This window comes from Polypterus senegalus, unplaced genomic scaffold (assembly GCF_016835505.1).
Source record: "Polypterus senegalus isolate Bchr_013 unplaced genomic scaffold, ASM1683550v1 scaffold_2842, whole genome shotgun sequence".
Lineage (NCBI taxonomy): Eukaryota > Metazoa > Chordata > Cladistia > Polypteriformes > Polypteridae > Polypterus > Polypterus senegalus.
This window is the reverse complement of record NW_024383178.1, coordinates 1-22,433: the sequence shown is the minus strand read 5'-3', so window position 1 is coordinate 22,433 and position 22,433 is coordinate 1. Positions and strand designations below refer to the sequence as shown.

The 22,433-nt window shown below is 44.3% G+C and overlaps 1 protein-coding gene across 1 annotated transcript; it reads left to right on the top strand.

Annotated features, from left to right (window-relative positions):
• Positions 1 to 378: 378 nt before the first annotated feature.
• On the top strand, positions 379 to 21,219 carry LOC120521442 (zinc transporter 7-like). The gene is made up of 7 exons (XM_039743042.1): positions 379 to 659; positions 921 to 1,022; positions 13,156 to 13,269; positions 14,392 to 14,479; positions 14,621 to 14,750; positions 18,615 to 18,788; positions 19,112 to 21,219. Exons 1-7 carry the CDS (start codon positions 580 to 582, stop codon positions 19,267 to 19,269), a joined length of 846 nt encoding a protein of 281 aa, XP_039598976.1. The 5' UTR covers positions 379 to 579; the 3' UTR covers positions 19,270 to 21,219.
• The last annotated feature ends 1,214 nt before the right edge of the window (positions 21,220 to 22,433 follow it).

Below are 22,433 nucleotides of genomic sequence, written 5' to 3'. Positions count from 1 at the left end.
CAGGCATGTGAAGCTACCATCTCGGGATCACACCGTGTCAGCTTCAGGATTTGAACCCACAACCTCAGGGTTTGAAGTCCAAAGTCTTAACGAGTAAACGACACTGCCTGCCAATAATAATAATAATATACATATATTAAAAAAAAAACCAAAACTTTACAGAAAAACAAATTAGTTAGCTACATAAAGCTTTCGGTACACCGATTAACCGACAGCACTAAAACTGGCAATTAAATACAAACAAAACGAACTGAAAGTCATAAAATACCAATAAATTAAAAACGGGTGGAGTACTACGTATCCATTAAGCCGTTTTTCATATTTAAATTTACTAATCTTCCAGCGCTTTTTTTTTTTTTTTCGACTGTTACTTGAACGGCTCTCTGCTCCACTCACGCATGCGATTTTCACTTTAGCCGTTCGCTGAATGACGCATGCGCACACAGTCGCCGCTTCGTGTGTATGTGTGTGTAACTCTGAATCTCTTTGTGCGTCGCGGCGCCTCTGGCGGCCGGAAGTGGAATCGCTCCCGGTAGCAGAGTGGATGAAGCATAGGGAAGCCGACCTGGCCAGAGAAAAATGCTTCCCTTATCTATTAAAGATGACGAGTACAAGCCGCCCAAATTCAGTCTCGGCGCGAAGCTATCCGGCTGGATCCGGTGAGTGGACGCGATCCTCCGTGTCTCCCGTTCGGCCCGTGGCGACCTCGTAGTTCTGGAGACGCCGGCCGAAGGCTCTCCGGCTCGGCAGCGGCTGACCCAGACGGGGCGGGGGCCCATTCGGAGGCCGTAAGTCTCGAATGAGACGTATTGGCGACGGGATAGTTCCAGCTCGGGGTCCCGGCAGAGTTTTCCGGAGGTTCCCTTTTCAGCCCTAGTGCCTGCCTTTGACGTCATTTTTTTATTTCTTTTTATCCACAGCTCCATTCTTTCCGACAAGACATCCCGAAACCTGTTCTTTTTCCTGTGTTTAAATCTGTCCTTTGCCTTCGTGGAGCTCCTCTACGGAATATGGAGTAACAGGTAAGACCTGATCAACGCACCTCGCGCCATTCATTCAGGATGTGCCACGTCGTGGAGCTCGGCGGAGGCGGGGCTCGGGGGTCAAATGTCACGGGGTTATGCGAGGACAGAAAAACTTTGGGCGGCCGTCCAGGATGGGATCGGTAGGTACTGTAGGTACACCTGTGGGCACAGATAAGAAAGTCAGATCTGGAATTTAGGGTGATGGTGAAACAAGTGTTGTAAGGGAAAGGCCAGGATGGGTGTGACGGGGGGCAACTGTATGACACATATGTGTGGAACCATAGGAGGTCCAAATGTGGGTGATGGTGGCACCTGAATAAGGTCCAAATATGGGTGGAGGGAACACTTGTGATTTGGGGAAAATAGGTGTTAGCCTTATTAATCCTGAAAGCAACAGCAAAAGTAACAGCTGCAATCATCCAACACAACATAGCGCACAAGGTGCACGTCAGAAGTGCAAGAACTCAACAACACCAAAGTCCTAGCAGTGAGGGGACGTACACACCTGTGGGTCCATGTAGTTATCTAATCAGCCAATCATGTGGCAGTAGTGCAGTCCATTTATGTGGACTCATTCCCTGGACACTTTTTTATTACTTTTTTACCGGCATTGTTATTGTTTTTTATCAGTATGCTGCTGCTGGAGTATGTGAATTTCCCCCTGGGATTAATAAAGTATCTATCTATGATGCTGCAGACAAAGGTCAGGCGCTTCAGTTAATGTTCACATCAAAATGTGGTTTCGGTGATTTTTGTCTGTAGACCGATTGCTGGATCCAATGGGCTGGTTTGAGGATTTCTGTAATGGGATTTTCACACTCAACAGTCTCTAGAATTTAGTTTAAAAAATTCATCCGGTGAGTGGCCGGTCTGCTGATGGAAACGCCATGTTGATGAGCGCTCACAGGAGAATGGCCATACTGGTGTGAGTTGACAGAAGGGTACGGTAGCTCAGATGACCACTCTGTACACCTGTGGTGAGCATCTCAGAATGCACAACATGTTGAACCTCGAGGTGGGTGGGCTATAATAACAGAAGACCTCGTCAAGTGTCATTCCTGTCAGCCAAAAACAGAAAGCTGAGGCTGCGGTGGGCACGGGCTCACCAAAACTGGACAGTCGAAGGCTGGGGAAAAAAAAAAAAAACGTAGTCTGTTCGGATGTATCTTGATTTCTCCTGAAGGAACAGCATGAGTCTATGCACCCAACCCGCCTTGCGTCAACAGTGTAGGCTGGTAGTGGTGATGTTGTGGGGCAACGTTAAGTTTGCATACTTTGGGGCCGTTAATAACCGTCAGTCATCAGCTGAATGTCACAGCTGACCAGGCTAGAAGCCATTCCTTCCAGTCCATGTCACAAAGCAGAATGGCTTCACGAAGAAGACAGTGAGTTAGGTACCCTTCCCAGTCACAGAATCTGAACCCAATAGAACACCCGCAGGGTGTGGTGGAGCAGGAGATGTGCAGCTGGCAAACATGGACCTTCATGGAGTCCAAGTCATGAAGAACTGAGGCCATCTGGCTAGCAGAAGGAGGTCCTACCCAGTGTTAGCCTCTAGTGATTTGCTTGGTGAGTGTATGTACACAGTGCGCGTCTGTCATTTGTAGGTACTGTATTATTGTCACTGTTTTGTCACATGACAACAGACTTGAACTTAGAAAAAAACGTGCAAAGTTTGTGAGCCCTTCATGGTGTTTGCTATTTTAGGCACTTGAGCCACCACCTGTTAGAAGCAGTCATCCATCTGTGACATCTTGGCAGACAGATGTTTCTATAATTTTATCCCCTCTATCTTCTTTAACACTGGAATCCCTGAAGCCTACGAAAAAAGTCATAATGCCGGGCCACCTTAAATCCCTTCACACCTCCTCATTGGCGCCTTTGTTTTGCAGATCAGCATAAGCAGCAGGCAGCCTGCTATCCCACCGACTGAAGTTCTCCCAGCTCAAGTCTGTGTATCTATCTGGGTGTGAGGTGTCTGTATAGGGTAAATAATACAATACATCGTGATTTGGAATACAGTGATCCCTCGCTATATCGCACTTTGACTTTCGCGGCTTCATTCCATTGCGGATTTTAAATGTAAGCATATCTAAATATATATCACGGATTTTTCGCTGGTTCGCGGATTTCTGCGGACAACGGGTCTTTTAATTTCTGGTACATGCTTCCTCAGTTTGTTTGCCCAGTTGATTTCATACAAGGGACTCTATTGGCGGATGGCTGAGAAGCTACCCAATCAGAGCACGTATTACGTATTAAATAAAACTCCTCAATGATATACGATATGCTTCCCGCGCAGTGCTTTGCACACTTCAAAGCTCTAACAGCCCGTATTGATTTTTGATTGTTTGCTTTTCTCTCACTCTCTCTGACATTCTCTGCTCCTGACGGAGGGGCTGTTTGCTTAGAAGATACGGACGCTCCTTTAAAAAATGCTAAAAGGCTACCTTTACATTGATCCCTTCATTGCGGGTGCTTCGTTTACTTAAAAGCCCAAACAGCACGTATTGATTTTTGATGGTTTACTTTTCTCTCTCTCTCTCTCTGACATTCTCCGCTCCTGACGCGCATTTCTTTGAAGAGGAAGATATGTTTGCATTCTTTTAATTGTGAGAAAGAACTGTCATCTCTGTCTTGTCATGGAGCACAGTTTAAACTTTTGAATAAAGGGTGTTATTTCATGTCTAGAGGGCTCCAGTGATGTTAAAAAACGTATTTAGAAGGTCGTAAACAGGTTTGCTATGCTCTAACTGCGAAAATGTTTGATTTTTAAATAAAGAATCCTTCTTCGTGGAAATTCATTTATCTGTCTGGAGCGGATTAACCGCGATAAACGAGGGTTTACTGTATAACTGTGCGGAGAATATTTATAAACAGTGTGGGAGAGTTTCTAAGGGCTTAAAATATATAAAAATAACCAAACATATGGTTTCTACTTCGCGGATTTTCACCTATCGTGGAGGGTTCTGGAACGCAACCCCCGTGATCGAGGAGGGATTACTGTACATACACTTCAGGAGTAAGTGTAGGATGACAGGAAATGCGAGACATGAAACGCTAAACACATAACTAAAAGAGACATGTTTTTCATCTTATAGTAATAAGTATACGTGACGTGTATAATGTGTGAAGACTAAAGTCCAAATATGAAATAAACACGTTCACAAAATGTATAACAAAACAAGTGGGCTTTTATTCAAGATTTTAACCAAAGAAAAAGAAATTGTTCAGTTTACATGTGGCTGTCAATGTGTGAAAACTGAGGCCCAAATAGCAGTCGACACAACGTGAAGCGAGGTAAGAACTGCTGCCTCAGAATCAAAAGGTTGTGTGTTCGATCTCGGGTCCTCTCCGCAGTTACCGTTTTGAGTAGTGAGCTGCTGTTAATGTCTTGATATATAATACGCGAGCATGGCTGTCTGTTTGTCTGTCCAGGATTATAAATCACCTGTCGCTCGCAAACCGTTTAAACGACGGACCTGAAATTTGGTACACATACACTACGTGACGTCTACTGTCCGCTTTCGGGGTGATGCTTGACCTCCAAGGTTATTCCTTTTGTTATTTTTATTTTATTTTATTGTAGAATCAACTCTTGGCAGCAGCTGTGTGGCGCATGCATACGGGCACCATTCTCACCCCTACCACCTTCCCCTACCTCTTCATATCTTAAATCAATCTTCAGGCAGATTGACGACTTAAGTGAAAAATTAAGGAAAACGTACTAAGTAATTACAACAACATTTATTTCTATAGCACATTTTCATACCAACAGTAGCTCAAAGTGCTTTACATAATAAAGAACAGAAAAATAAAAGACACAATAAGAAAACAAAATAACACAACACAAACACTAACTTAATCGGTTTTAACGTGAAAAGATGCCAACGAAAGAAGAGAATTAGCAGGACGCTAGGGTGTAGAGAAGACGAGCTGCTCGGGAAGCAACAAGCACATCAACCTCTGAACAAATGAATGGTAAACGTACAGAGAAAGAGGATGAGAACTAGGAATGGTCAAGTCAAGTGGATTCACGGCACGTTATCGTTCTAGCAGTGCGCCGTTACTGGTTATTTAATAAAAACATACATTTGATTTGAGTCTGTAACAGTCGGTGTAAATGTTGGCCCCCTCTAAAAGATATCGCTGAAGGGGTATAAGCAGGTGTCTTCTTGGTAGCTTCTTGTCACTTGAATTTTTTGTTACTCAGGTTTATTCCTGAATAAAAGCCCACTTGTTTTGTTAAACCTCTGCTCAAGTGTTTATTTTATATTCCAGTAACCACTTGAATGAGATCAAATCTGTCTCTGCCTCTTTCACACACACACACACACACACACACACACACACATATCCATGCATGAAAACGTCACTGTTTGAAAACGCTATGTCATTTGAACATGAGCTGTCATTTGAACATTGTGCTTTTTCCGATCTTGCCCAATCTCTGTGCCATGGTGTATGGTCCTGGGAATGCAGACAGACTTCCTCTTTTTGGGCAGCATGGCACTGCCAGATCTAGACACTAGGGTGGAGAGTTGCTCGCGTACTGAAGTGACTTTAGCTGCAGGTGGAAGTTTCCTGTCCCACTTTATTTACGGTGCCAAGCAGAGTTGTGTTGCGTGATGTGAAGAAGTTGTTTGTGTTACGATTCTACCTTTGTCCAGAAACAGCTTTATGATCACAGTCTCGGAAACTCTTTGCCCCGTGGGAACGACTGGGGTCTTTTTCTAAATAAGGAGTCACATTACACATGTGCTTTGTCTCCAGATCTGCCGCAATCCAACACTGTATGTCAAATTTGTCGGGCTTGGTTGAGATGTATTGCAAGATAGGACGATGGACCTTGGTTGTAAACTGGGGCTTATCAACAGTAATATGTCGCTCTGGGTCAGTCAGTCAGTCAGTCAGTCATTCTGTAACCCACTGTATCCTAACACGGGGTCACAGGGGCCAGTTCTAATCCCTGGGCAGGGCACACACACACACACACACACACACACACACACACAGTAGGGACAATTTAGAATCGGCAATGCACCTAACCTGCATGTCTTTGGACTGTGGGAGGAAACCCACGCAGACACGGAGAGGACACGCAAACTCCACGCAGGGAGGACCTGAGAAGTGAACTGGGTCTCCTAACTGCGAGGCAGCAGCGCTACCCACTGCACCACCGTGTTGCTCTGGGTTGTAACTCGAAACACAGCTCTCAACACAATGTTGCCAGGTGTCCGAGATCACAGCAAATCTGTTGTATTTACACGTTCTGCACGGGTGTCTTTGTTGTCAAAGTGCAAATGCTGCATGATACTCTGATAGCGATCACGGGGCATTGTATCTTTGATTGCCGGTACAACAAATAGTTCTGAGCAGGCATCAGCCACAGTGCTGCTCTTGTGGAAAGAATGGAGATAAACGCCATCAGCTCAGAGAGGGAGAGGCAAGTTCGTTGTACCACATGAACGTCACTGAGAGAATAAAATCGAATAATTAAGAAAAAACATGAACTTTTACAAGTAGCAAAAATTTACATCGGCTGTTACAGACTTGAGTCAAATGAATGTTTTTATTCTATAATAGTAACAATAATAGCAGCTCACTACTCAATACGGTAAGTGCAGGGAGGATCTCGATCTCGAGATCAAACACACATAACCTCTTGATTACGAGACCACAGTTCTTATCTCTGCACCAGCCAGGCAGACACGTTCACGTTGTGTCAAATTGACATTTGGGCTTCGGTTTTTACACATTGACAGCAACATGTAAGCTGATTGATTTCCTTTACTTCAGTTATATTCTTGAATAAAAGCGCACTTGTTTTGCTTTACCTTTTATGAAAGCATTTATTTGATATTTGGACTTCACAGTCTTCACGTGCTACACACTTCACGTCAGCAATTTGTAATTATTAATATAACATGAAACAAGTTTCTGTTTTAGTTATGTGTTCAACATTTCTTGCCTCGCTTTTCCTGTCATCCTACATTTTACTCAGATCGTTGTAGACACAGAATGCTCATGAAATGTAAGTACCGTATATACGCATGTTTAAGTTCACCAGCGGATAAGACGGGACTTGACTTTACTGTATAATTTCTGGTGTTTTATAATGTCTGTCGTATAAATCGAATGCGGAAAACTCGCGCTATTGAGAGAGAGAGCTATTGCTATACCTGAGAGAGTCACCACGGAGCACACAGCCTTTGTTTTTCTATGTATTGTGACTACGTGACCACACAGTAATACCCGCACTATTCCGAAGCAACGTTTGCACTGATTTGTGTTTTTTGTATCTCGCACTCTCATACACCTTTATCGTAAGAGCATCCCTTATCTACGATTGAACGTTCAATCAGAAGTAAATATGAAGCTGGTTTTAAATTAAACTTCATTGAAGTTGCGAAACAAATTGGTAAATGCACTGCTGCAACAAAATTCGATGCGTCTGAGAAACTGATGTGAGATTGCAGGAGGCAAGAAGATGTAAAAAAATAAATAAATATTAAGTGTTGTATTTTTGAAATGGTGTATAAGCCAGGGTCTGATTTTGTGATCGATTTTTCAGGTCTTATACGTGAGTATATACGATCTTCCAAATAATGAGATAATATTTACTCTATACAGACACCTCGCACCCTGATAAACAGATTAAGCTCTGAGAATTTTGTGTCTGACTTGACTTAAGCTGCCCCGGTGGGTGATGGGATAGCAGGCTGCTTGTGCTGATTGACACATCAGCAATACAAAGACGCTGATGAGGAGGTGCAAAGGGATTTAAGGTGGTCTGGCATTTTGACTTTTTTCGTGGGCTTCAGGGATTCTAGTGTTAAGGAGCTCCACCAGCTCTGTGAGGATATTTTTCATGCATGGGTCCCGATAGAGCGTTTCGGTTGGACTCTGGCCTGGGTTCTGGCCTGACCATCACATCTTTCTAAAGTTACTGGGGGGAAAAAAAAGCAGGTGGTATGGCGGCGACTGTGTTTATGCAAATCATGCCATTCGCTCTGATGGCCCTATTATGGACAACTGTATGGTATTCTGAATGCAGATTTGTTGTCAGCTGTCACATCCACAGCCACCCACCTCTGTGGCTTTTGACAAAATCATATTTGTTCAATTGTAGAGAGGTAAGACTCCGGGGGGTCAGGGACAAAGCACGTTGTGATCTTCAACAGCTCACTAAAGGCGCATTCCCACTTTTTTTCAAGGAATTTATAGAAACATTTGTGGCATTCCCACCACAGGAACTCAGGCTATTTGTAGTTTCTGGTCATTTTTTAAGCTCCTATTCCAGGGTATGTACTATTGTGGGCGGGGCTTCGGTCATTGAGTTGTGCTGATTGATTGATCACAAGCCACCGGCACCATCTTGCAAATCTGTTAGTAGTGTGGACTACAAGACGAGTCACCGGTGAGGATGGAGTGCCGCACTTCTCTTCTTAGCCGCCTCACTGGTGCACCTCACTGAAGCATTCATCTCCGAAAGTGCAATCGGTTCAAAGCCAAGTCCCTTGTGTTTCGTGCCACGAGTAAGAAATGAGTATGTGTGTGGGGTCTCCATGATCTCCCAAACACACCTCATTTTGTACATCATAGTCAGCCAGTCAGTTTCCAACCCGCTATATCCTAACACAGGGTCACAGGGGTCTACTGGAGCCAATCCCAGTCAGCACAGGGCGCAAGGCAGGAGTAAATCCCGGGCAGGGCGCCAGCCCACAGCAGGACTGTACGTCACATATTTTGCATAAAGCTAACGGTTCCCGAGACTCCAAACTTCAAGAGTATGTGCTTTAAGGCTGCACACTCAGTCGGGTGGTATGATGAGGGGGCATTTGGTGGACTGCTGGTCCTAAATTGTCCCCGTGTCAGGGGGGGTATATGAGAGTAGGTCCCAAGTTTGGTTTTCTTGCTTTATTCCCAGTGATGCCAGAATAGGTGCTGCCTGCCCCTGCCATTGATCATAAATTAGATTTAGAACATTTTAATAACACTAAACAATGAAGAGTTTGCTTCCTGAACACTTCATGTGTATCGTAGGATCTCATAAAAACGTCTTTAAATTCTCCTATCACGTGCCGTTTTATTGCAGTCATCTAAGTATACATAAATGACGATGACAACTGGAACATCTGCGGTGATCTAAAAGTAGTGGCACTGCTGCTAGGAATGCAGATCGAATACTCCAAGTAGTGCAAACGGGACAGCAGTGCCAAGGAGTCTTATTACATTAAAAAGAAGTCACCTGTCTGGTGTGACACACGAGTGTGGCACATGAAGGAAGCACTTGTCCACACAACACAGATATTTTTGCCACCAGTTTAAATAAAACTTGGACAGATGAAAAAGTTTGTGGAAACAGTAAACAAAGAGGATAGATAACACTTTATATTAAACATGGGCGATATGGCCTAAAATCAATATCACGATAAATTGAGCAGTTAACCTCGATAACGATAAATGGACGATAACCACCCCAAGTGCCAAAAAAACAAACTTTTTTTTTTTTTCATTTGATGGGGCTGTGGCAGGCAGCATAGTTCCTCCAGTTATTTTGATAATATTATTCCCCCTAGACCTATTCATTGCAATTATATTATTACCACTTTAAAGGACTGTAAAATGTCACTGAAAATAAATGAAGACAATAGTAGTAAGTACTTTTAGTGGTTAAGATTTATTAACTGAACAAAATAAAAAGTGTAGGATACAATATGTAACCATGCTCTCTAAAAAATGTGTATCCCTTGTAAACAAAATAGTTTAATAATAAATATGTTTCACATTGGCTATTCACAAAGTAAACAATGATTGTGCAAATGTAATGCCATCATGGACAAAGGCCTATCTCTGCTAAGGCCTTGAGGTAGCATATCTATCCAAATCTTCACACCCAACATCACCCCAATTCATGGTCTAATTCTCAAATAAAGCAAGCAAAATAAAGTAAGAATTAAATAAGACCTCTCAGACCATATTTACAAAATTAAAAGGGTTGGCACAGTAATAAAACATTTTAAAAATCATGTATTTTGCTACATTTCACAGCACAACATGATCAACACTGGCTCACAATAAGTCTTCTGTAAAACTTTCTGGATACACTGCTGCTCAGCAGTCTTAAGTATTTTTATGCCTATATAAACATTATTCAAACATTAATACTTTCAATTTTGAATATGACACACAGAATTAAAGTCACTTTAAAACACACCAGATGTCACCACCCAAATATATTAAGATGTACACACTTACCGACTGCCAGGTGCAGCCTGTGCCCAAAACATTGCACCCGTGTCCATTTATTGAGCTTGACAGCTTTCACAATATTTGGGCCGTTGTCAGTTGTTATAGCAACAAGGTCCTCTTCACTGATGTCCCATGCAGACAGCATCGCTCTCAACCCCTGTCCAACCATCTCCCCCGTGTGATCAGATGGAAAATAGGCCGTCTCGAGCACTCTGGTACGCAGCTCCCATTTGTTGTCGATGTAATGAACTGTGAGACTAATATACGGCTCCATTGTGCGGCTGGACCAGAGATCGGATGTGGCTGCAACGTGCTTAACGTATCTCAATTCAGCAGCAACCTTTTTCCTCTCTGTGCTGTACATGCTGGGAATGATAGTTTTGAAAAATATTTTCGTGATGGGAGTTCGTATCTCTTGTCAATTATTTTCATGAAGTGTCTGAACCCGTTGCGTTCCACTGTAGCAATAGGAGCCATGTCTTTTGCTATGTGGTAGCCTATAGCATTTGTGATTTCTTGCCATCTTTTTGAAGTTCGCTCATATAGTTGAGTACTAGCAAATGCTTCGGTTATTGACCGCTGCCTGGTGGAGGAAGACGTTTTGCTGGTCCTCCTAATCTCTTCTCGCTTTGAGCTTTTTTATGTCTTCGAATTGAATCACATGGTTGTGCTGCAGGTGGTGGAAGAGGTTGGTTGTGTTACCTTGACTTGACGCAACAGTCTTTTTGCAGAGTTTACATTTAACAATTTTTTGATCAATATCATCCTTGTTGAATCCAAAATGTTGCCAAACGATTGATGATGCATTTTTTTTGTTAACAAGCGTCTCCTCTTCCTCCTCCACCAGCTCTACCTTCGTCGCTGCTGCTTCAACATTTAAATCGTCCTCCATTTGTTCACCCGTGTCTCGTCTTGTTACAGGTAGTAGAGTCATGTGACTCCACCCCGTCAAGTCTGTAACGTAGCACAGCGTCTTAAAGGGACATGAACATCGCCAACCTGCACATGCCTTTTCTTTTTTTAAAATACCGAATTTACCGACATGGGCAAAATGACGTCGATGAGAGTCATAAATTTCGGTAACGATAAATTTTTGATATATCGCCCAGCCCTACTTTATATTTAACCCCAGGGGGGAAATGAAAACTTTACAGAAGCTCAAGGAAAATATAAATATTATAATAAAGCACAACCTCCCCCCCTAAACACACATAAAATTAGAGAGCTGCTGCTGTCAGTAACAGTGGGCCTGTAGGTGGCAGTATGATGAGGTCAGACGTACCAAAGGTCTTAACAATTGGACACAGCAGGGCCACAAATGGAGCAGGCTGGCAGACGTTTGTTCCCCTGCTTGAAGTCACCAGCGTCCTAAGGTTTGAATGATTCACCATTAGAATATTTAGTACCCGAGTGAATCGTTTCTGTTTGCTGAGTTCATAAACATTAACCAGGATGAGGATGGTAAAGGGTTTTGATATTTGAGATGGACGTTTCCACAAATAACTGATGTCAAGATTAAAGAAGACCACAAATCGGACACGTCATCGATGACAAGTGGTTCAAAGATCTACAGGGTGGTCCAGATCTAATTATGCAGATCCAGATCATCTGGATGACTTTGATTTATGTGGGGACGATTCCAGTTCGGCGCGAAGACGATTCTTCATGTTGTCAGTTCGCACACTTCCCGATGGTCCGGGATTTTTCGGGCGATTTTCTATGTAATAAACTTAAGTTATAGCGTAATGAAAATTGCATAATTAGATATGGACCACCCTATACTAGTGGGGACTGGAGGAAGTCACATTTAAGGCAGTCATCAATGTTGCAAATTTTTTTGGCACCAAACTACGTCCAGCTGGTTTGTCAACATCCTTCAAGCCAACAAAACCATAAAGTGCAACGTGACGCTGAAGGTTCATTTCCTGCATTCACACTTGGACTTCCTCCCTGCTGATCTTGACGCAGTCAGTGACTAGCATGGGGAAAGGCTTCACCCGGACATTGATGGAAAAGTGGAATCAATCAGTGCTGGACCTGCTCTGTCCAAATAAATGTAAACCTGTGGTGCATCTGGGAAGGCCTGACCTTGTCTTGCTGCCACTTGCACCTACTGATGGACCCTCTGAAGAGAAGCAGCAGGTGTGGAGTGCAAATGAAAATCCGCTGCAAAACATCTGGAGTTCCACTGAGCTAATGCAGTGTCACGATTGAAGACCGCAAAGTCGATTAAAAGTGAATGTCACGCTTCTCCAAATTCCTATGTGACGCCATTAAACTGTGTTCAGCTTAAAGCTGTCTGGAAAGCTTCTTTCTTGCAATTTTTCCAGTGCGCATTTATTACAAATTATACGGGGATCACCAGCTGGTGCCCCCTCCATATTTGCCTTATTTACGATGTGCACACAATCATGCTAACCTCGCATCATGTCAGCTTTGGTTGAAATGCAAGGAAAGTACAGAAAAGCAAAACGTGCGTTAAAATCCCCGTTCAGCGACACGACTTGTCACACACGCCCTCACCTTAAGCTTCCACTTTATACTGTCGGGATGATCTTTCAGTCCATCACATATCTGGAAGCCAAAGTCCAGGCATGGAACTCGCACATTCTCTCACATATGCACACCCCATAAGTCCCAAATACTCCAAGTAAATCTTAAAAAAATAACACCATTAAAATATCAGTAAACCGCATTAATATGAAAAGTCTAACATGCTTTCTTCCTTTCAGGCTTGAGTACCTCACGTGTGGATTTGTCAATCTGCTCTTGTCATTCCGTCACTGCCCACGCCACGCCATGCCACGCCACCCCTGTGAAGTACTCTCTTTGCATTTTGCTGGCTCTCCTGACGTTGTCTCCTTTCTCTTTACAGCTTGGGCCTCATCTCCGACTCCTTTCACATGTTCTTTGACTGCACGGCACTGCTGGCTGGATTAGCAGCGTCTGTCATTTCCCGGTGGCGGTACAACGACTCGTACTCATACGGGTAAGGAAATGGGAGCGCGGCCTCAATTTACGTCAGGAATGATCGACTCCTACAATATTATCTTATATATAAACGTCTACGCGTGGAAGTGTGTGTGTGTGTGTGTGTCGGTCCGGCCAGGAAATGCGAGGCTATAGCATGAAGCTCAAAGAGCCGTCAAGGTGGCACCAAGTTAACGAAATGGAAGAAGAAAGAAGTGCGAGGCTACACCATGAAGGTGAAAGAAGGCGACTCCGTTGTCAAAGTGAAACCGCCGAGGAAAACTCGCTTAGCCACTTATAGACAAGTGAGGCGAGCACATTGCCGAAACTAAATCTCCTAAGAGGTTATTATTATTATTACTATCTTATATATAAACGTCTACGACTGGAACTGTGGGTGTCTGTCTGTCCGGCCTGGAAGTGCAAGGCTATGGCATGAAGCTGAAAGAGCCGTCAAGGTGGCACCAAGTTAACGAAATGGAAGAAGAAAGAAGTGCAAGGCTACAGCATGAAGCTGAAAGAAAGCAACTCTGCCGCCAAAGTGAAACTGCTGAGAAGAGAGAAACTCGCCAAGCCGCTAATAACATAAGCGAGGCGAGCACATCGCCAAAACAAGACCTCCAAGGAGAGAGAAACTCGCTTAGCCGCTGATAGACGACGGAGGCGAGCACGTCGGCAAAATGAAACCACTGACTCTGCATTTCAATTTTTTTTTTCTGACGATTAACATTTTCTAGCAGCCTGGGCTTTTTACAGCTAGTTACTGTATACTGTAATGCCGTATTTACTTACTGTAAGCTCTGAATGGCAGGGGTGATCCTTTATTACTTCAAGAGTTATAAGTCTGACTGGTAACGACTTTGCTCAGATAAAGGTGTGACTGGAGTTACATGTGCTGAGCAGTCAATTCTGTTCCCTCCAGTCACCCTTGTCCAGGTATTTACCCCTGCTGTATGCCCAGTGCCTTCAACTGGGGGGTCCTCACACTTTAGAAGGCAGCAGCATCAGGGAAAAGTGGCCCACGTGGCTTTGAAAATGGCTTATTGTCAACAAAACGAAAAGTCCAAACAGTTCTTGATGTCTCCAGCTTTGGGTTTTCGTTAAGTGGATCCCTAACGCTCTCCTCTGTTCTGCCTGGCAGGTACGTGCGGGCCGAGGTGCTGGCTGGCTTTGTGAACGGCCTCTTTCTGGTGTTTACAGCCTTCTTCATTTTCTCTGAAGGTGTCGAGGTAGGACCCTGCTTGCTTTTTGTTTCCCAACACTTGTGCTTCCTACAGTGTGGCAGGCACCTCTGTGCCTTGCCTGTCTTTTAAATCTGTGTGTCATTTAATAATAGCTCTGATCTGAACTTCCTCTCTCGTCCTTTGCAGAGAGCGCTGGAGCCACCAGATGTCCACCATGAACGGTTATTGCCAGTGTCGATTGCAGGGTTGATAGTCAACCTGATTGGAATATTTGTTTTTCAGCATGGTGGTCACGGCCATTCACATGGAGACAAAGGTATGGTGCCTGGTAATGCCAACTTCATAGCTCTACTGTTAAGACTGACAGGATGTGAGCGCAGGCCTAGCTTTGTCCTGTTCATCCTGCCTCTGCCTGGCAGCCAAAACAAGTCCACCACATTCAACTACAAGCCCACTTTCCAGGCAGCGCTGGGGAACTTTACATTTAAGAGTAACTTGCATACAAAAAAATGGAACTAAATCTGTTATAAAAAAATTTATTGACTTACCAAGGAAAACCTGACTGCACATTTCACTGGCCAGCAGTGGTTACTACATTTTAAGCCCATATATGAACCTTCATTAAACTGACCAGAAACTAGTGTTGGGTTTGTAGTAAAATTTTGACTTTGATATCAATACCAGCTTTCAGACCTCAGTACCAGTACAAAAACGGTTCTGCCTCACATAACGGATAACTGCAATCCGCTCGCCGTCCCCCCTGTCCAAGTCCAGCCTCCCTGGCGTGCCACACAATCGCTCTCCTCCCTGGTGCGCCACGCCTTTGTGCCTCATCTCTTCCCTCTTCTTATCTGTAAAATCTTGAAATTGAGTGAATTCAACAATTCACATGTGGAAAATTGTGTTGAATCTATGGGGGTCCTGCCCCCGTCCCCGTGACTATAAAGTTTATCTTGCATTGAAACTTTCACATCTATCTATCTATCTAATTAATCCTGGCAACTATGCTATCTATCTATTATATAGTGCCTTTAATATCTATCTACCTACCTACCTACCTGGGGCATTACAAAAGTCCTTTGAAAAAAGAAGAAATAGCAATTAAGGCCAAATTTTTTCCTGCAGTGTAAGTTCACTTATTACTGACTTCAACACAGCAGCAATGCACTTTTCATGCGCTTGATCCATTTCTCAAAGCAAGCGACAAAATCCCGTCATGTGAAGTTCTCAAGTTGCTCATTCACTGCATCAATTAATTCATCACGCGTCCCAAACACTTCCACGTGAAGGTTCTTTAATGTTTGGGAACAATCAGAAGGAGCGGATTTGGGTGAGAAAGGGGAGGGGGTGTAGCCAGCTGGACCCCCCCGATTTCACCAACGTTTTCTTGATCAGCTGTGTTGCGTGTGATGACAAAATGTCCTGGAAGAAAAATGTCTTTGTGCAGAATCATATGGGGACAACCTCCACTTGTACTACTCGCCATGACTTCCTGTGGGTAGGACATTTTATTTATTTATTTATTTATTTGTTTTTACAAACCCGGGAAAGAATAAACTTGATCTGCAGTCAATATGAACATGGTGGCAGGTCACTAAAAACTCAAGAGTAAGGACTTTCGCAGTGCTGTCATATCTGTCTATTAGATATGAAAAGCTCTATCTATCTAATCCTGCCAACTATGCTATCTATCTATCTATTGTGGAGCTGACCCGGACACAGACAGGCGGACATGTTGTTTCTCACCACCACACGTTTTTTATGTACAATAATATTTACAAATAATGGTCACTCAGACCCAGTCCCATGTGCACAAACCCCAATATTCAGTCCTGGCCACTCAATGCCTTTCTTCGGGTCGCCTCCACTCTCCTCTCTTGCCTCGTCCTCTTCCACCCGACTCTAGCTCTGAATGAATGGAGACGGCCCCTTTTATACAGTCCCCGGATGAGCCCCAGGTGGCGGAAGTGCCGGCTGTCCTCCCGGCAGCTCTCCGGGTGCTGTCCTAAATCTTCCCCCCAGTACTTCCTGGTGTGGCGGAAGTGCTGGGGTAACAGGTCCCCAAGGCATTGGGGTGCCTCCTGGCGGTGACCACGGGCCCCTACAGGGTGGAGCTTCCATGACCTGTACCCATGGCCCCCAGAGCAACCAGGAAGGCGGCCCCCACGTGATCCAGGGTGGGCTTTGACCCTCTTCCGGTCCCTCACGGCATCCTGGCCAGGTCGTTGCCCCGGCATCCCTGACACTATCTATCTATCTAATCCCGCCAACTATGCTATCTATCTATCTAATCCTACCAACTACGCTATCTATTTATAAGTGCTATGTAAATGTATTATTTTATGTCTATGTATGTGGTTAAGTGATTTTCAATGTGTTTTTCTATGATTTAAAATGAAGTTACGTATTGTAATTAGTGATGTGCAATGAACAAACAAACTAGTTCTTTTGTACTTGTCTTGGTCTCAGTATGAACTTACTGGCACAATGACATTAAAGAACAAATCTTATGAAGTGTGCACAGTACCTGCTGTGCTTTGTATTGCATTCCACGACAGTCATCTTAACTTCACTTAAATGGCTGCTGTCTTCGGGAAGTGGCCTATCAGTAAACTGACTACAATTAGCCAATGACCGACTTCCTCCCGCTGATCGGTTCACTCTGACTGAGCGACTGTGACCATCTAAGTACCCTGGCTGTCTAAGTGACCCGGTGTGGCCCTACTGATCAGGAGTACCACTGCAAGTTCGTTCACAAACTACGGACAAGAGAGTCGCGCTCATGCGCAGTACAGTAACACTGAAGTAGTTCACGGAAAGAATCAGTTTGTATAGTGAGTGGAGGACCGGCCTGCAGACACACGTCACGCAGTACATTGAAGGTCAGTTCACTGACTAACTGGAGGACGCATTAGAGGGCCGTCTACTGGAAATTGCTAATATTTTTACGTAACAACATTTATAGATGTACAATTATAATATGAACAATACAACTTTGTAACTGCAGTGTACGCCAACAGCACATGTCCGGCACGTAGAACTTTGTCATACACGGCCTCTCCCATTTCTATTCATGTAGGTGATCGGCTGGCGTAATCCAAAACTGATACGGATTTTATTTAGTTGTAAAAATGTAAGAACTCACATGCTGTGTTTCTTTCGACATCTATTGGCTATAAAAATGTTTGCTTATTTCATTATTATTAAGTGTGAATAATTTATTTTCTGTTGCTTGCTTTTTATATCCACTGTTATGATGCTCTTCTACATTGTAAACTAGAATATACAGTAGCTTGATGTTGTTTTTGTAGTTAATGAAGCAGCAATTCAAACATTTGAATCATTTTGGTGAACTGAATGAAATGAATCAAATCACTAAAAAGAAATCGTTGTGCACATCACTAACTGTAATCCATTCTTGTTACTCTGACGCCGAGGTGGCAACATGTTGCATGCTGGTCTGACGTGACATTTGAGTAAGAATTTTGCTGCGCCCTACACCACAATAACAACATTTATTTCCATACAAGTGATGTACCTCAATGTGCTTTACAAGATGAAAAAAGAAAAATTTACAAATAAGATTAGGGAATACTAAGTGACAAAGAATAAAGTAAAGTCCGATGGCCAGGAGGATAGGGAAAAAAAAAAAAAACTCCAGAGGGCCGGAAAAAATGCGTAACATTCCTACGACGACGACTATTGGCAGCTGTCTGCTCAGCAAGACGAGACCACCTCTGACTGCGCACATTCACCGTAGGGCTCGGCCTCTCGCTGGCTTGTGCTTTGCAGTTGTTCTCCTTACTCGATTGGGTTGTTGTTGATCTCTTGGCAGTGTGTTTCATTTCTTTTCATAACTGTGAAGGAAGCACTTTATTAAAGTTGTTTATTTTTCACAATTTTAGTTCTCATGTTGCACTTTTCTTTTTTTATTTCAGTCCTTGCACTAGTTACGCATCATTTCATTGTTCATCATAAAAGGAAGCACCTTGCATTTTTTTTTTTTTTGTATATAACGTTCAAGTTTGGCACAAGTTCCTTTTAATATTGTTCTGGTAACTGCGGTTTTTGTCCAAACCTACCAGCCTGCAGTCCAGCGTTTTGCCTCCTGGCATTTCGCTTGTTTTAACTTCTGGTCCACGGCCTTCCCCTCTGAGCCGACTCTGTCTCTGTATTGCAGAACACGGCCACAGCCACTCGCTGTTTAACGGGGGCTTAAGTCACGGCCATAGTCATGGAGGACATGGGCACAGCCATGGGCACAAGCACGAAGAGAAGCACGGACACAGCCATGAACATCACGGGCACGGCCATGGGCACAGCCACGGTCACTCTCATGAGGAGCACTGTGAAGGTAAGGGGGTTGGCTGGAGTGTGCGCCCATATATGTGTGTGTGTGTGTGTGTGTGTGTACGTGTCTGTCTGTCTGTCTGTGTGTGTGTACGTGTCTGTCTGTCTGTCTGTGTGTGTGTGTGTGTGTGTGTGTGTGCATGCACTGGTATGTGTGTGTGTATATGTACGTACGTACGTACGTGTGTGTGCCCGCCCGCCTGCCCGCACTTGTCATGTCAGTATTGATGTATGGAGTGGGCTGGCAGCTGCACCAAACACTAGTAATGGTTGATGCCACTTGACCAGGACACGTTTTTGTAATTTCTATTTTTTCCCCCCCCACAGATAATCACCTTGGCACACATGAACACGGCTCCAGCAAGCAGATCTTACAAGGTGTGGTCCCATTTTCTTCTTCATTTTTACATGTTGAGTGTACTCTCGGGCTACCTTTGTGGTGTTTCAGTCACACTCAACCCTGTAGTGGCTTTTCCAAAGGGTAAAGGACAAGGCGGTTTCCACAATCGTTATTTTAGGTAAGTTACCGAGGGTCATTATACAGACGTGGACAGGTTTCTTGGTCCCCTTGCAGCTTTTGAAAAAGTGCTGTATACCCCCTGAAAAGTGATGGAATGATGGAATGTCCCCCCATGTACAGTACCTGCATGCCTTTGATATGTCATGGAGTAAAGCAAGGCAAGTGTGACGAGAGATCAAGTGTGGCTTATTCTACAAGGATATTCTAAAATGGCCTGCGCACATTTGTTAGGACCCCTAAAAAAGACCCTAAATAACTGGATTCGAGTGAGTTTTCAAACTGGTTGTTTTCTTGAATTTGCATCACACACACGTCTCCAATCGTGCAGTCAGCCGATTTAAATGGAGAAAAGTTGTCACTCTGCTGTTTGGTGTCACCGTGTGTCCCACACCGAATGTGGATCAGAGAAAGCAAAGGAGAGAGTCATCTGATCGTAAAGAGCATGTGAAGGGCAAAGGCTTAAAGACCACCATCTCCAAGCAGTGTGATGTTCCTGTGACAACAGCTACAAATATAATAAAGAAGTTGAAGGTCAAAGGGACTCTAGCCAACCTCCCTGGACGCTGCTGCAAGGGGAGAATCGACCCCAGAATGGGCAGAGGGGCAGTGACAATGCCAGACAAAAAGCCAAAGGACAACTTCCAGAGAGATACGAGCCGAACTCCAAGGTCAGGGTCAGTCAGTGTCTGATCACACCATCTGTCAGACCCTGGAGGACTTCATGTAAAATAAAAACCAGACTGGCATGTGCTAAATGCACTCTGACAAACCCCAATGACTTCTGGGAGAACATCCTTTGGACAGATGAGACGCAACTGGAGCCTTCTGGCAAGTCACATCAGCTCCATGTCCACAGATGGAAAGATGAAGCTTTCAAAGATAAGAACACCAGGGCTACTGTGAACCATGAAGGTGGCTCAGTGATGTTTTGGGGCTGCTTTGCTGTGTCTCAGAGTGTGTGTGGAGAACAATGAAATCTCCAGACCATCGAGACATTCTGGAATTTTTAAGTGGGTTTTCTGAAACCATCAAACAGCCAAAGCTCTCTGTACACCTGCTTAGGTTATTAATGAAGTGGTGACTAAAGTTCATTGTTGGTACACGAGAGGCTTGCAGTGGGTCACCTAAGCCTTTGACGTATGTTACTCCATTTCCAGGTGAGTCTGTTTTACCAAGTGGGACCCCCCTATTGCACTCGTTTCAACAAAAGGGCAGTTTGCATCTGTTGCAGGTGGGTTGTCATTGAACGTAAAGAGCCAAAATGGGGTTGCGGGATCATAAAGGTTGAGATGGAGAAAGGGAAGGCGGTGTGGGCCGAACGCATGTGAATAAGCCACCTGAGAAAAACAAGCATTTAAAGGGACCCCCTTGAGTTTGAAAAACAATAGTAATTACAGGGAGATTCACTCGAAAGACACCCCAGATGTTCTGTAATAACTCTCGCTAGGATGAAGCAATCTTAACGTGCAATGTGCTCCTCAGTATATGGAGCTGAGACCATACCGGGATGCCCCGGCGTCAGAGCGATGAGGTGGGCGCCGGACAGCCGTCGTGATGTTTACCCTCCATGTGCAACTTCTGGGTTCATACCGCCCACCCGTACCCCTTCACTCACTCAACTTCTCATCAGGATGGTGGTGTACAGTATTGAGCAGCGTGTCTTCACGGTTGGGTCACCAATTCGTTTAAGCGATGTCAGAATCAACTGGATGTTCGAGAGTTAATGGAAGGTGACTTCCAGCAAGATGGAGCAACGTGTCACAGATCGGCAAGGAGCCTGGCAGAAATGGAGTCCTCCTTCTGCAACAGGGTCATTTCAAAGTGGCTTTGGCCACCAGGGTCGCCGGATCTGACACCACCAGACTTCTTCCTTTGGGGTATCGGAACAAGCCTCACACTCTGGAAGATTTGAAGGAAAACATCCAACGTGAAATTGCTGCTATTCCCTACCAGAACACATACCGATACGTTCAGGAACATGGAGCGCCGCGTCGAAATGTGTCTGGCAGAAAACAGAAACCACTTCCAGCATCGCATGGAACAAAATCGATTACACAAACGTCAAGGTAGAGAGCGGATTTGTTTGGTTCCGATTGCTTCATCCTAACTGGAGTTACGACAGAATATGCGGGGCCTCTTCCGAGTGAATCTCCCTGTATCATAATAATGACAGACATTGTTACTTTCTACAACGAATCTCCTCAACCCGGCCTGCTGTACGGAGGTGTAGGACTCGAAGCCTGGGGCTGCTGGATATGCGAGGCTGTGGCAGTCCCGGGTGAGCCGCCTGTTGCCCCCCGGCGACGCTCTTTCCCTCTGCATTGTTCATTTTTATTGTGAGTGACAGAACCGAGGTCGACAAAATGGCGGAATCTTCAGTGGGTTTGGCTCAAACGCGGGAAGCACAGGGCTTAGCGGTGGCTGAAGTGGCTCCACACCCCCAGTCCTTGTGTAAAGTGCTATATGAGCGTAAGGAATTGTTATTATTCTTATTATTATTATTTAGGGTGAGGAATTTTTCCAGAATTAGGTGATGTTAAAAGGGGTGTCCAGCAGGGGTCAGTACTGGCCCACTGCTCTTTTTCTAATTTTGCGTTTTTAGAGACCCCTTCACTTTTTTCACATTTTGTTGTTACATTGCAGTTTTGGTCTAAAATCTTTAAAATCCCCTAACACCCCAGAATGACAAAACCAAATAAAAAGGATATTAGACATTTTTATAGATTTATTAAAAACTAGCTGAAGTACCTGGCATGGCCTGAATACTGATCAATGGGGGTAAAGTCACCTTTTGGAAACTGAAAAAAGGGTCTGAATATTCTGCGAATGCGCCGCACATATAGACGTGTGGGGTGTTGTTGAGGTTGTGGTTTTGTTTCGCATCTTGTGAGTTAACTTACAGTTTTATGTGAAAGGAGCTTGGGACGCTTGGAATGAGCAACTGAGCCGGGTGGGGACCTTCAAATCACGACAGTAGGAATTTGAGGAATCAGACTGGTGAGCCTGTCGGCTGAATGGCCCGTCCTCGTCCACAGTTGCTCTTCTCTGTGTTCTTGAAATGGTCGCCAAGCCGTAAATAGCTGTGTAGGTTTTCTCCCAGAATTCCAAAGATGTGTTTAATAAGTTCAC